At 37.6% G+C, this 15957-nt stretch overlaps 1 protein-coding gene across 2 annotated transcripts; it reads left to right on the forward strand.

The window, feature by feature from the left end:
- The first annotated feature begins 3442 nt into the window (after nt 1-3442).
- Nucleotides 3443-12625, forward strand: LOC125653516 (uncharacterized). 2 transcript variants are annotated; one of them, XM_048883078.2, is made up of 4 exons: nt 3443-3685; nt 6533-6750; nt 8265-8559; nt 10405-12625. In XM_048883078.2, the coding sequence occupies exons 2-4, from the start codon at nt 6609-6611 to the stop codon at nt 10517-10519; spliced, it is 552 nt and encodes a 183-aa protein (XP_048739035.2). In that variant the 5' UTR covers nt 3443-3685; nt 6533-6608; the 3' UTR covers nt 10520-12625. The 2 variants fall into 2 exon arrangements, with proteins under 2 accessions (XP_048739035.2, XP_055999736.1); XM_056143761.1 differs by having other exon boundaries at nt 3527-3685; nt 6533-6747.
- The last annotated feature ends 3332 nt before the right edge of the window (nt 12626-15957 follow it).

Below are 15957 nucleotides of genomic sequence, written 5' to 3' on the forward strand. Positions count from 1 at the left end.
CTGGTGCCACTGATTTGGGCTGCGGTGTCCCCCAGGGATAGGTCCTCGGGCCCGTTCTGTTCAACATCTACACAGCATCCCTGGGGGCCCTTCTCAGAAAGAACAATGTCTTGTACCACATGTATGCTGACGATAATGAACTGTTTATCAGCTTTAAAGTCCAACAGGCCGCTCTTGTAGTCACTCAAATGGAGTCTTGCTTGAGGTCAGTTTAAACCTGGATAGCTCAGCATCACCTCCAGATCAACACAGACAAGACTGAGGTGCTAGTGATATCTTCCAAACTCTAAGCTGCACATACCATCACTGCAAGTAGAAGACTCTACCACTCCTGTTATTAAGGCCAAAGGCGTTGGTGTAACCAATGACTGTCACATGACCATGGAGGTATTTATATCATCAGTGTGCAGAGGTGCCTTCATCCACCCAGCTGAGGAGATATCTGGACAGGGAATCGCTGGAATGTGTTGTCCATGCCTTCATAACAACAAAGCTGGACTACTACAACTCGCTCTACTACGGCTGACCATCAAAGCAGATACAGCGGCTCCAATCCATCCAAAACGCTGCAGCCAGAATCATCTCAGGCACCCGCAAATATGACAGCATTACACCAGTACTACGCTCCCTCCATTGGCTGCCAGTTCAGGAAAGGGTCATCTTCAAGACATTGTTGTTAGTGTACAAAACAGTCAACAACATGGCTCCATCCTATCTGCAGAAACTCGTAACACCCTATGCTCCCTCCAGAACTCTGCGGTCCAGTGATCAGAGCCTACTACAAGTGCCATTTACACCTCATCTGTGATTCAAACTCGAGCTTTTAGTGCGGCTGGCCCTAAACTGTGGAATGCTCTACCATGTGATATCAGAACTGTTGCAAGTCTCTGTATCTTTAAATCTAAACATGTACATGTTAACAGGCAATTAATTATAACAATGAAAATAAATAACAATCATTTAGAAGTACTACTGGTAATACTGACAGAGTTGACACTTCTGCACTGCACATATCTATAATTATATATGAAATACTGATATTACAGACAAGATTTAAATTAACAACATAAATAAAATAACCCATCTGCTTCACACATCAGTTTCTGGGATAGCAGATAATGATAGTGTTGTGTGAATACATATAAAATTGCAATTGTAATCAAATCGGTATAATTATAACCGGAGTTGCATTTGTTACATATTCGTTTATTCCTAGTAATACCAGAATATCTACCAACTTCAATAATTAATTTATGAGCTGATATCCGTAACTTACAAACAGATCTCCTAATATCAAAATTTTAAATTCTATTATAGGATAGTTCTCAAAACCAAAGTGCTCCTAAGTTTAGAATAAGTGCACAGTTTCTCCATCAATTATTTTATTTCGATTATTGTACCAGGTTTCAGTGTATTTATCACGAGTAGTTTCTTTACAATTTTCTTAAATCTATACTGACTAAAATCTCTGAACGGATGTCCAATTTTTAACATATTCTAAAGCTTTTTCTACTAGTGAGTACCATGACAGCTGGTTGTTGAAATGTAAAGATTTACTACATAGATAAGCATCATTAAGTTGTTTAAATTCATTTAGGTTTTCAAGCCTATACCAATAACTTTTCTTATGTACACCAAGAATATATTTAGATTATTTTTGATGAAGCTTCTCACAGTGAAGTGATTTAAAAAGTGTGTCTGGATCAAATGGTGATGATTTTAATTTATTCCATGAACCTATGTATCCACCCCATATTTCAATAAAATTGGTTTTATTGCGTGGTCAAAGAGGCGAATACTTGTTTTAATTCCTGGTGCTAAACATGAAAAATATTTTTTTCAATTTATAAAATGCTTTGAGGGCTGTGATATATAGTAAAGATTTAGCGGTACTAAAACTGCCATATGCAGAAAAAAAAGCTACTCAAGTATCTATAATAAGGTGTACATTCAATATGTTTGTTCTGAAATTTAAATTTACACTGCAGTATTCTCCCAGCTTTGTTAAAGACAATAACTTTTGGGTTTTTTAACATTAACATTCAAACACCAATCATTACAGTATGTTTTTAAAATAGGCCTATCTATTCTCTGTTGTAAACCCTCTGCAATCTTCGCAAGCCAGGTGTCCGATTCGCTTACTCTCATCTACCGTGAGAGTAAGCGAATCGGACACTTGGCTTGCGAAGATGACCCTCTGCTGATGTTGACATTATTACTATATCGTCTGCATACATTAAACAATTTAAATTTTCATTTTGAAGTGATACAGTAACTATACATGTTTCGAGATATAATGGAAAGTCATTGATGAAGATTTTGAACAGGGAAGTACTTTTAAAAATTGTCTCCCTGTCTTGGTTACACCAAGGTTAATCAAAAATGGATCAGTAAGACTATCTCCGATTCTAACACGTGCTTTAGAATTCCTGTACATATCCTTGATAATGTTATAAAAATAACAGCCAATATTCATATTCAACAATTTCAGACCAGTGTGCATTACACTGTATTATACAATAGTGGATTTAAGGGGGGGGGGGCAGTCTCTAAAATTTTCAAATTTAAGGTAACATATGATTTTCTTATGCAAATCCTTTTTCTGAGATAATAATCTGTAAATTAGAAACAATTTATTCAAGGTTTAGTCCATAAAAATTGGGGGAAAAGACCAATATTGACATCAAATGGCATTTTCAACAGTATTTCTTTTAACATGTGTGGACTCACAAAGTGTACATTATGAAAATAGTTATTCAAATTTATTAAAATAAATGATTACATATCATTAAATAATGGGTATATAGTCTATGTTGCTTATTACAGCCCATTTGTTTTGGAAAAATAATGATTATTAAGAAAAATAAGAAGGAGAAATACATTTTCATTAATGCTGATTATATGTGGATGGGGTACTTATTTTTGAGAAGCAATAACAATGAAATTAGCATGTTGACATATATGTTTTTCAATTTTATCTATTACTGGAATATATATCTATCTTATAAAGGGAATTTTTTCATGATTGAGTCCATTGAAGGCCGAGTATAGGTCTACCTTAATAATTAAATGAGAGATATATTTCAAGCCCTAAAAAATTTGTAAACTCCTGGAGCTTAAATTCCGGGGGAGTCCCCCCCCCCCCCCCCCCACTGGGGTCGTCAAGGCGACCCCTAGCCTCATAAAGTAGCGCCCCACGTAACCGCAATTCCTGATCCGCCCCTAGCTGTTATATATGTGGTAACTTTCACCGCTTCGGAGGGGGGGGGGGTAGGGGTACAGGTATTAATTAAAAACTTAGATTTATAGAGTCACTATTCATATATTAGTTCTTCGGCCTACCATTCACGAGTAGTCCTACTACAAAACAAAATTTACAAAAAAATAAAGGGGGGTCACTCCACCAAATATATCTGGAAATAATGCAAATGAAAGTTTTCTTCTTCTTTATTGAAAAGAGGGCGGTCATGTTCCTGTCCTTCCCCCTCCCCCGAATTTTACGTGCCTACTGGTGCCGAGTTGAGTTGTGCCTCCTTGATCCGAACAAACGACCGAACTCGGTGTCTCTTTTAGAAAAGTATTAACCGTGTGCAAAGTGTCGTGTGCAAAACAGCAAAATTGAGCGCCAAGGAAGAACGTGGTACACAGGGTTGAGGAGGCGAGGAGAGGAGAGGAGAGATTATTGGTAATAATAATTAGACTATTTTGCTTGTACATAGTTTATTATGTCTTCTTCACGGCTTTTTGTCCACATGCTTTGTTGAATTTTGGTGAGAATCGGCAAATGAACGCGATATATTTTTCGGTGCGTTTTGGAATGGCGTCGAAGCACGTGGTGTACGAACTGCGCATTACACGCGATGTTCATATTTTACAGAACTTGTATTATAATGATTTGTACCATTCAGTAATTATTAACACGTTACAGCTAAGATGTATATTGTATGTTACACCTTTATTGTTGGCAAATTTTGCCATTCAACGAAAGCACATGGATTAAAAATGGATTATGTCCCTTTGCATAGGATGGCGATGTCTTATGTTGTTTAGTATTGTAGCGTTTTCTTGAAATTTCGTTTAAGTTCCAGACATTTGGCCTGACACTGTTAGAAATGGCGTTGGCCAAAGCCACAGGAATCGGCAATTTTATCAATAATGTAGAAATATATGAGAAATGGGCATAAATACTACCACTGAGCTTCGTGAACGAAGCGACAGGAATGCAACGCGATTTCGGCAAAATCTGTTCCGGTGCTATATTGCGTGAAAAACACAGCAGTACTCGGTATAAATATAACATCAGTCGATGTGCCCCACCTGATTTCTGGATCGGTCACCCTTTTAATTGCATCAATTATACTAAAATCCAAAATAAACACTTTCGAAAAATATTCACTCTCCACAAGTTTTTGTGTGACGTCACGCCATTTGCTGCTGAACTATCGCGGTTGAGTTTTATCATGTTTATAAGAAAAATATTTAAAAAGAAATAAAACGTCTTTTTTATGACTCGTTTTTGTTTGCTTTTTTTTTTTTTAGAGACTATCTAATTGGTAATTAATTTTTGATTGAGTGTTAAGTTTACGTAGGTAATATGCGTTTAAAAATAAAGGGAGGTAATTTTTTCACAAAATTAATATTGTGCTTCATATTTGAAGTAAGATGCCCAACAACTTAAATATATTGTGTTTGATATCACACTTGGAATGGACCCCATCGTGTTGTGGGTGGAGACAGTTTGTAATAAAGTTTTCAAATCCAACAGGAAAAAAATGACTTATTGAGTAGGATATATAAATTTTCAAATATATATCTAGATCTACTCCAATTTCAAACAACAGATGTACAGTTGCAGTTTGTGCATGCCCCACCCCTCTCATTTTAGGGTAGTATAACTTACAACGCTTATTTTCTCATTAAACAACATTCTTCAATTTTATCCGTTTAAGCCTAGCTCATCTTTCAATAAGGCCTAAAACAAAATTTTAAAGTATCGTGCTGCATGCTGAGTTTTCTTCTCATCCTCACAAATACCAAGGGTTCTGAGTGAACTCTTGGTTCTATGGGATGGACTCAACTAGGGCTGCTAACACTGCAAGAATGTTTTCTCAATGTATCGAGGTCCATGTCCCAAATCAGGCTGATTTATAAATCCTTGAATATGGATTTGCGACACCCCCCCCCCTTCCCCCACCCATGATTTTTAAAAGGTCTGTCATTGACTGCCACTGGAAAATTCAATAGCAAAAGCAGCACTGATGATTTTTTAAATGCAAAGTGAGTTTCAAAATAATTTCAGCAAATTGATAATAGTATTTCTTCTATGCCAGTGTTCTGCTGTAATCTCATAGAAATAATTACTGGAAATATCTTGTATATAAATCTTTAGTTATTAATATTAAGTAAATTTCTATGAGTTGACGCGATACAGAAGTAGTCTTGCTGCACTACGTCCTTGAATGAAAAAATGGCACGAGGCGTAAAAAAGGGGAGGTACTCATAAAAATAGGGTGGGGTCCTTTAAGAATCTCAAGAACCACTGGTCCAGAAAAACTTGTATTTACATTAAAGCTTCCTGATATAGTGCAGATTTAAGTTTGTTAAAATCATGGCCCCCGGGGGTAGGATGGGGCCACTATAGGGGATCAAAGTTCAACATACAATTATATATAGATAAAATCTTATAACTACTTGACATGGCTACGTCAACAAAATCATTTGAAACTGAGTTTTCGGGTCATATGGGGCTTTAATGAATATTTGAAGGCATGTTTGGATAGAAGTATAGTAGGAAAATATGTTGAGAATTTTTTGATATTAAATTTATGAGACGGCAACACAAGAATACAACGATATAAGGCCTCAACCGTGTGCAGCTTTTTGTGCGCCGTAAATCAAAGGTTTTTACAAGGGGTGGATCTGTAGCTCTCTGTTCTGAACCATGCAAGGACCATTTTTCGTCTGAAAATTCCATTTGTCAGAATTTCATAATTGAATTTTTAAGAATATGTTAAAAAAAATGAATGCCAACCTTGTGACTTTCTGATATGCAGTTTGAAATTTTTTTGCATCACATTCAGTATTAGGGGTGCAACAATGCGGTTGCATTACAATTAGAGGTGCAATGATACGCTCACAGTCGCTATACAATACATATCACAATACTTTAAAGATGCCACGATTGGTAATGCATGAACAATTACACTGATCTTGGTATCATTTAATTGCACTTTCATAAAATCAGACCAACTTGATTTGATCAATTGTTTTCTTCTGTTGCTTAAAATCCAGAAGACTCCCATACTAAAGATTTATGCAGCATGATCAGCACCACATTTTCCATTTTTATAATTTTTAAGCCAATTGGGGCGGTTCAAAATCCTGACCTAGAATACCAAACTGTGGTCTAATAGTGTAAAGTATTGTGGATTGATATTGCTGTGATGTACCGTATGATGGTTAATCCATGCACCTCTTCTCAACTTGGGAAAAGGTCTGTTGCAGTTTGATAACTTTGCAATTCATGTTTCAGAGAGGTGACGTGCAAAGTGGTGTGGTTTTTACATCAGTTTTTGCCGAGTTAAATACAGTGAACAAGAAGAAGAAACATGGGTGACAGCAGCTGCTACAAGTGTGGAAAGCCAGGCCACTTTGCCCGGGAGTGTCGTAGTGGAGGAGGAGGAGGAGGAGGAGGTGGTGGCAGAGGGGGATTTAGAGGAGGAAGACGCGGTGGAGGAGGGGGAGGAGGTGGTAAGTAGTGGAGTGACAAAGTGTAAGAGTGCGTTTGCATTTCAGCTGGAATGATGCACCATGATCTACTTTAGGGTTAAAAGTAGTTCATAGTTTTCTGGACTTTTTAGCTTTTCTAATCAAACTTTGCCTGTTGTCTGTGGTTGTTGTAAACTTTTCACATTTTCATCTTTTCCAAAACCACTGGGTCAATTTCAACCAAACTTAGCACAAATTGTCCTTGGATGAAGGGCTTTCAAGTTTATTCAAATGAAGGGCCATGCCCCCTTCAAAGGGGAGGTAATTACAAAAATGCAAAATTAGAGTAGTGTCATTTAAAAATCTTCTTGAGAACCAATGAGCCAAAAGAGCTGAGATTTACATGAAAGCTTCCTGACATAGTTCAGATTCAAGTAAATCATGACCCCCAAAGGTAGATTGGGGCCACAATAGGGGATCCAAGTTTTTAAATGGGAATAAATAGAGAAAATCTTTAAAAATCTTCTCAAGAACCACTGAACCAGAAAAGCTAAGATTTACATGAAAGTTTCCTTGTATAGTGCAGATTCAAGTTCAAATCATGGCCCCCAGGGTAGATTGGGGCCACAATAGGGGATCAAAGTTTTACATAGAAACGTATAGAGAAAATCTCTAAAAATCTTCAACAACCACTGGGCCAGAAAAGTAGAAATTTACACGAAAGCTTATTTGCATTTTGCATCGTGGCCCCTGGGGGGTAGGTTAGGGCCACAATAGAGGGGATCAAAGTTTTGACGAACAAATATTAGGGAAAATCTTAAAACATCTTTTTCTCAACAAACACTAGGCTAGGAAAGAAGAAATTTACATAAAAGCTTCCTGACATAGTACAGATTTAAATTTATTAAAATCACGGTCAGATTTAAGTTTATTAAAATCATGGTCCCAAGGGTAGATGAGGCCACAATAAGTGATCAAAGTTTTACATACAAATATAGGGAAAAACTGAAAAGTTAATGTCTATCCCTGATAGGGGATCAAAGTTTAACATACAAATCTCTAAAAAATCTTCCAAGAACCATTAGGTCAAAGAAGTTCACATGTACATGAAAGCTTCCAGACAGTGCAGATTCAAGTTTTTAAAAATCATGGTCCCCGGGGTAGGTTGAGGCCACAATAAGGACCAAAGTTTTACATGCAAATATATATGGAAAATCTTAAAATATGGGCCAAGGTGACTCAGGTGAACAATGTGGCCCATGGTTCTCTTAAGTTTTTTTGTTGTTGGCAATTTGCATTATTACGCCATGATTTATATATAGATCTACATCACGGTCAAAGGGATATTATGAATGTTGTAAATCGAGTGTTTCTATCTTTAGCTGTGCTGTAATTGAAATCTCTCCCTATATCAATTAGCCCCAAAGACAGGTTTTAATCTCCTTTGGACAGTTCAAGCTGGTGATGTCTCAATACCAGGCAAAAATTTTCCTGAACAATGAAGATGTTGGGTGTAAAATTGTGTTGGGGAAATTCATGTGTATTTAATTTTTCAGGTGACAAATGTTACAACTGTGGAAAGTCTGGACACTTTGCCAGGGAGTGCACTAGTGATCCCCAGGACCGCCGCGGTGGCGGCGGAGGAGGTGGTGGTGGTGGGGGAGCCTGCTACACCTGTGGGGAAGAGGGCCATTTATCTCGAGATTGCCCTGATCGTGACAGCAAAGGGGGAGCCGGTGGAGACAAGGAATGTTACAACTGTAACAGGGTTGGACATATTTCTCGGGACTGCCCCGATGGACGCCGCGGTGGTGGTGGTGGCGGCGGGGGTCGGGAACCGACTTGCTATAAGTAAGTGATAGCCATAGGCTACATGTTTGTGTGTTATGTAGAAAGAAATTCAAACTGGAGTTCAGACCCAGGGTTTGCTCTTGATATTGTAGATTAAACTGGGGGTCTGAAAATCTATTGATTTGTTTTTTGTTGGCCTAACCCACTATTACTGGGCCAATTTTGATTACCTTTGGTGTGTGTGAACCTTCCTTTGGCTATGGAAGGTAGATGGCCCAACACTTCTATTGTTTTACAGAAATATTGTTACAAGTGACTCGTTTGTTTTCAGTTGCAGAGAATTACAAAAGATTGCAGGGGGGGGGGGGGGATTGGACAATTGTTTTGGAAATCTATCCAGACATGATGCAAAACTTTTTAAAATGATAAGGAAAATAGGAAGAGTTGCGTCAGTTACCGATTGTGTGAAAAAATTTCTTAATTTTACATTGAAGCTCATTGTAAATGGAACATAACGATGAAAATACATATCAAATCTGTTAATAACACAAGGATTTTACTATGTTATGGGCAAAGCCTGGTCAGTTGGCAGTACTCATTTACTGCAATCTGATTGAAATCACAGGTATTTGAAATTGGTCTCCAAACAGTTGATAATAAGTCCTTTGGAAATTTTTTAAATGCAGGTATGAACATTACATCGGTGTGTTTTGTCTTCCATTTGCACGATTATTGAGTATTTCCTTCCATGTATTTTATGCTATGATGGTAACGCAAATTTGATGCCTTTTGAAAGTTCTGCTTCGAAACTAGGCAAACGGTGCATTGCACAATGACGGGATTACAAATTGGTAGCTCTTATTTATTGCGTGACGTTTAGAATATATCCTACGTGTTTTTGAATTGAAATTTTAAAATTATAGAATTATAGAGTTCTGGTTGATATAAAACTACCGTATATACTCGCCTTTAAGTCGGTTGTATTTTTAAAGGTTAATTTGTAAGAATTTGCCATTAACCCGCTTATAAGTCGGTACAAATTTTAGTCAGATTCGGTTGACAATTTCAAGTCCATGCTCTAGTGTTTTACCTATGTTTCAAAAAATATTTTGAGAAATTGATAATTATATGATGTGCTCAATATCCAAGCCATATCTGTTTGGGGTTTAAACGCAACCCTTGATCTATTATGGGCAATGATCCCTTGTGTACCTAAGCAATTATGGTCTCCTAATTTCTGGTACCTGACCCCGTGTTTACTTAGTGCAAACTGTTATTGTGGGATTCCGGTATAATTCATTGTATCAACAATAGAGTTTTTAAGAGTCAAGAATGATGATCTAAATTAACTGTTAACAATATTCAATCTTTTATGAAATATATTTCAGCCGGTATACATATGAATATTTCAATATTAAATCGGTTTCGTAATTCAATTTTACTGATAAATGGTGTGTAAATAATTTTTAACTAGATGAAAATATGTAAATACCTGTACTTTATACATAATTTTAAAATACATAAACAATACAATATGTCTTGATATTTGTGAACATTAATCATTTGTGTGGAAGTCCATGATAATCGTTGGAGTTGTTTAAAAACACTACATTACGCCGCCCAGAAAAATACCAATCTTCTTGGGACGCGCCTATAAGTCGGACATAGAGTTTTGGACCAAAAAATGACTCCCAAAAATCCGACTTGTAGGCGAGTATATACGGTACATGCATCAACTGGAATAACATCGAAACATTAAACTGATTCGATACTGGTAAACGGGGTGACTTGGTACCAATGTATGTATTGGAATAAGCCAATAGTTGTCACAATTTGCTCAATTAGAATGTAAGCAGTAATCTATTAACCAGACATGTCCACTGAGCCTCTGCTCTTCATTTTTAGCTGTGGCGAGTCTGGACACATCTCCCGTGAATGCAGAAGCAGCAGCAAGAACGTGAAATGTTACAACTGTAACGAGATGGGCCACTACGCCCGTGACTGCCCCACCGAGGACTAGCACGGCACAGATTCGCCATTCCTTACGTTATCCAGGGAATTGAGAACTAACTATTTTGAAGAAGAAAAAAATCTTATATTGTAAATCTATGATTCTTGTGTAAAGGAGCATCAAATTTTTGTTTGGTAGTGGATATTTTTTTAGCCTCAATATGATTCATATTTGTTGGAATTTTTCAGATGGAAGATTTCTACTTGGCAAATCGAGACAAAAATCATGTTGTGAAGAAGTTATTTTTCATTGTCAAAAGTTCATGGCATAATGAATCATATTAAGGATATTTGTGATGAAGATGGTATACCGTATCATTTTGTAATGTTAATCCATGTCTGATGTTGGAGAGAAAAATAGTCACAATAGACATGTAATTTACTGTCCCTTGTCTACCATGTCGACATCAGAATCAAGAGCAGATTTTTCTGTTGCAGAGTTAATTTTGTTAACAGACAATGTGAAGGCATTTACTAATGTGCTTTAGTGATATATCAAATGCTTAAGAACTAATTCAAGAATGCTAAAATAGTTTTGATTATTCATTAGTAATTAGACATAAATTTTTTTTTCAAGCTTTCAAAAAGTAACTGAATCATTTGCTCTTGAAAAGCTCTCCAAGACGAGGGATGCAGCCGACTGCAACTCCTTGAACTGGCATTTGCAAATGGCTTTCTAGATGATTGTGAAGAGTCAGCTTGGAGAGTTCATGGAATTCTGTACATAATGGTTTTCATTGTTAATTTGTAACTCCAGAGGTCGTGTGATGTCCGAGGTGAAAAGGTCAGGGAGACATCCATTCCAATCTCGAGGTTTTCCACCTATAAATGGTTTGCTTGTTAAGTTAAAATGTATGGGACCTACCAGAAAGGTTTCTAAGTACAAAGTATTACATTGAGATCAAAATGCATGAGAGACTTCGATCAATGTCTAGTTTTGTAGAAAGTTTAATCTAGAAGTATGGTCTCTGGGAAAATCTGATGGGTTCGTGAAGATTACATGCATGAGTCTTTTGTAAGATGCCAGATGAATCTTATTGAAGATGCATGTTGTGTATATTGGGTTCAAGTGAAGCTAAAAAAAAATTAAAAGATTGGAGGGATTTTAAAAGGTAGCAGTACCAAAGTGAGAAGAGATGGTGAAATTGTATTGCCAGTAGTTATTGATATTTTAAATGGAACAGACTGTTGAAGTAGAAGAGAACAAATTCAAACTTAAGCGAGAAACATCTGAGAAAAACCTTATTGTTTATGGGATATTTTATTGTATTTTTTAAGAACGTTTAAGGTTGAATAATTTTTTTTTGTATCTTTACAAGTGATTGATTAGATGATGGTGTTCAAAGGAACATTTACCATTGACACGCCAAAAAAAAATTGTAAAATGTGCAATTCTCATTATACATGTATTCCAGTTAAATATTCAAGAGAATAGTGGCTTTAGATGGAATGCCGGACTATTTTCTTGAAGAGAAAAAAAAATGTATTTTGCCCAATTGACAACACTTGTTAAACGGAATGGTTACACTTGTACATTGTTCGTACCTTGAGTGTTCATTGTACAGTAAGTTGTTTTGCGATTGTTGATTGGGCATAATACCGTTAGGTTGAGGTGGTGAGCGTGACGGGAGATAATGTGGTCTCCGGATGGGTGGTCATGGATGGATGCACTGATTCTGCATGACTGCCCATCACAGAGCAGAGGAGGAGTAAAAGAAACACACTCTCAAAGGCAGCTGATTCTGTGACCCACGTGGAAGGAGTTTTTGTATATTTATAATGTACCCTTTTTATTTTTAAGTAGCCTTAAATTGGCTTGCGAATTCATTTAAAATCGACTTTGTTTGCTGATTTGCATGTTTAACTGAAAGTGAAAAATATCTGTATGAAATGTTAAATTCATATCACCTCTGAGGCTTTTTGCGGATGAAGAGTAAGTCGTCCATTTATTTAGATCTGTGCTTTATGGAGAATGTTGATGCAGCATTCAAGGTTGATTTTTGCTCACTGCTGTTTAAAAATAAAGTAATATTTTGATCCGTGTATATTTGCAGCAGTTATATTAGTTGATTGAAATTGGAGACGTGATAAAAAATAAAGAAAATATAGTAACGAAGGAGACTTGACTTGTGTGTGAATTTGGGAGTGGGAAGATGTGCAGCTCTGTTGAGTTATGTTCTATAGTGAAACAATTCGTCTGAAATTAGGTGTTTGCACAAACTATACCCTACATGCGCTGATACTAAAATAAAGAAATCGAAGAAGACGCAACTTATTCTAAGGACTATCGAATTTTAAGCTCGACTTCACATCACATTGCTTTTGGGGTTTAAAGGTTACTACGGACTGGATTCGAGTGGTTAGGGTTCAGTCCTTTGCAAGTTATGTATATAGTTGGAGCTAGTCAAGCGGAAGTATTGTCAATATTGATTGGTTTTATTATGCCCTTCAAAGAAGAGCACATTGCTTTACACCTTTTGGTCGGTAGACCAGAAGTCTGTTCAGAGGAACGGGCGCTCGCCTCTAGTACCAAAGGATTATGGGAATGTTCGCGGGCGCCCGCTCTACTGAACAGGCTTCTGACGTTGTCTGCTCAACATCTTGAGAATGGCATTTCTTGTATGGGTTGGTTACGAGTAAAAGAGAATCCCCAATTGATTTTCAGTCGAAGGGTCAAACTACTAAAGACGGGAAGACACTGTATTTTGAGGAGAACCCTTAGTTTGACAGACATCGAACTTGGTACACTGATACATCTTCAGGAGAAGAAAACCCCTCGTGATTTTTAGGTCGCATGTTCGAGGGTCAAACTGGACATAGGAATCTACTGTCTTTTCAATATCGTGAAAACTCTGCTTGACAAACATCAAACTTGGTACACTGACCTAACGAGTAGATGACCTTTATTGATTATGAAGTCACCTGGTCAAAGGTTAAACTGGACATAGTACATGTAATATACTGTCTCATATATTCTAAGGATCATTTGCTTGATTGACACCAAACTTGGTACAGCATAAGGAGTGGATGACCCCTATTGATTTTTAAACATTGTCTTAATTTGTTAAACGACCCACTCGAGAATTTTTTACTCGTATGGAGACGTCACCATTGCAGGCAAGGGGCTGCAAAATTTAGGCCTATGCTCGGCGCTTGCGGTCTTTGAGCAGGAAGGTGTCTTTATTGTGTCACGGGGCCTCTTTTGCAGTCTCATCCGAAGGACCGCCTCTTACGACAAGCAAGGGGTACTGAGGACTTATTCTAACCCGGATCCCTACGGGACACAATATATTTGAGGGATAACACACCAGAGACATCTAATATGGATAGAAAGTACGATGATGCTTCTGAAAAGCAAAATTTTAAAAAGTGCATATTAATTAGAAAGTAAACGGGGGGAAAATGGGATAGTTTAAAATTGTCGCCGACAATCGATTGACGATCGATTTTGGCTCTTCGATTCTATTTTTCATAATCGATTGTCGCTGGTATACTAATTCAAGATTTATATCGCGACATGTGCGAGGGAGAGTCAGAGTGGACTCCACATTGAAAATTGGGAATTCAGTGACACCAGCTAATGTGTATACTGCACATATCCATAAAACTAAATAGAAATAACAATAAACATTATTAATTACATGTAAATATCGATCATTGATCGAAACAGTTCTTCCAATTATGATCGATTATGAATTTTTCGCGATTTTTCAACACAAGTTTAAATCCCTGCTACACACGGAACACACAGTGCAGATCAGCGGTCGTCACGTTAACCTACTGAGCTACCCAATTAGGCAGATTTCAAGGGAATACAAGTATCAATTGCAGATGCTTGAAATTTTCAAAAGGAAAGTCTTGTTATGAGAATGCTCAAGGAAAAAAATATTTTGTAGGTTAACACAAGTCTCGTGTGAGCTGAGGTCGTGTGTTGAATATTTTTTAAAGTTGGTTGTATATATTGTTTAACGTCCTTCAAGAGAATTTTCACTCGTAGGGAGACGTTACCATTACTGGTGAAGGGCTGCAAAATTTAGCCCTATGCTTGGCGCTTACGGCCTTTGAGAAGGAAGGGATATTTATTGTGCCACACCTGCTGTGACATGGTGACATTAAGTTGAGAAATAAAGATCGTGATTTCGTGTATATGTTGCAAGATAACCTCCGCGGTCGAGAAATGAATCATTGCTGTTTTACAAGTTCTTCCAGTTTAAGAATTAATTCGATTGGTAGCGGACTACGTCATTCTCATCATGAATATTTATGAGAAACGATGAAATTGTCACGCAGAGAGCCACGGGTGAAAGGAAGTCGGACTTCCCAGCCGTTAAACTAGACGTACTATATACATTTATTGACAATGTTTACAACTGCGCTGCATTCATGACAAACGGGATGATTTCAGATTCTCCAGCGTCAACATCCCATTATTATGTTGCAGTATTCCATTATCTCTCAACTGATTCGATACACAAAAACTTGTTCTGCGTATGGTCAATTTTTAAATCGAGACAGACTACTGACAAACAAGTTGATGGTGCAGAAGTTTCGAAAGTCTCGTTTAAAGTCAGCATATACACTGATTTTGACTATACTGATAACTCCGTTTTCCTGATCAAGAAATCGGGCTCACGGCGGGTGTGACCGGTCAACAGGGGATGCTTACTCCTCCTAAGAACCCAATCCCACCTCTGGTGTGTCCAGGGGTCCGTGTTTGCCCAACTCTCTATTTTGTATTGCTTTTAGGAGTTATGAGATAGATCACTGTTTGTTACCTTCACCTTTGATCAAGTAAATATTGGTCGGTGAAGATGACTAAACTTTTAAATTCAAAAGTATTTTTATCACCAGAATGTAGAAAAGGGAAAATTTCTAATAATTTTTTATGGTCCAATCACCCCCAGAATTGTATCTTGAACGCTCAGTTTTCTCAGACGAGCATACTGTACGTACTAATCCACAACACTTGAACCACCCTCAGTTATGTTGAAATCATATGAATTCATAGTATATATTATAGGCCTCCATCGGACAAGGTTGTACATGGGTAGTGCATCCTAGGTGTCTCTGTACTGTCTGCTCACCTTAGGCAGCATCACTTGAGACCAATGTGGGAGTGGCAGTCTCTCGTGCAGAAGTCACATTTGCACAAGGCATTTGTGTGTGGTCTCTGATATGTTGGGGTTTCTTCTTTCGGCATGCTCGCTTTTTCGCTGCAGCCTTCGTCAGATTCTACCCCGACTTGAGGTGTTTGATCAGGGTTCCTCTCCACTTTGTTCGGTTGACTGCCAGAACCTCCCACGACTCCATGTCAATGGTCTTCATGTCCCACTTTATAACAACATGGTATCGCAGTTTCGGGCGTCCAGTGGCTCTTGTCTCACAGCCCAGCTCTCCGAACAGGAGGTCGATCTTTGGATATGCAACTGTCTTGAATGCAGTAGACGT

This window comes from Ostrea edulis, chromosome 7 (genome assembly GCF_947568905.1).
Source record: "Ostrea edulis chromosome 7, xbOstEdul1.1, whole genome shotgun sequence".
Taxonomy (NCBI): domain Eukaryota; kingdom Metazoa; phylum Mollusca; class Bivalvia; order Ostreida; family Ostreidae; genus Ostrea; species Ostrea edulis.

What these genes read in the sequence shown, in the direction of transcription:
- LOC125653516 (XM_048883078.2), top strand. Translation starts at nt 6,609, where the DNA reads ATGGGTGACAGCAGCTGCTACAAGTGTGGAAAGCCAGGCCACTTTGCC. An exon ending in TGGAGGAGGGGGAGGAGGTG is followed by an intron (nt 6,751 to 8,264) that starts GTAAGTAGTGGA and finishes TTAATTTTTCAG; the next exon opens with GTGACAAATGTTACAACTGT. An exon ending in CGGGAACCGACTTGCTATAA is followed by an intron (nt 8,560 to 10,404) that starts GTAAGTGATAGC and finishes CTTCATTTTTAG; the next exon opens with CTGTGGCGAGTCTGGACACA.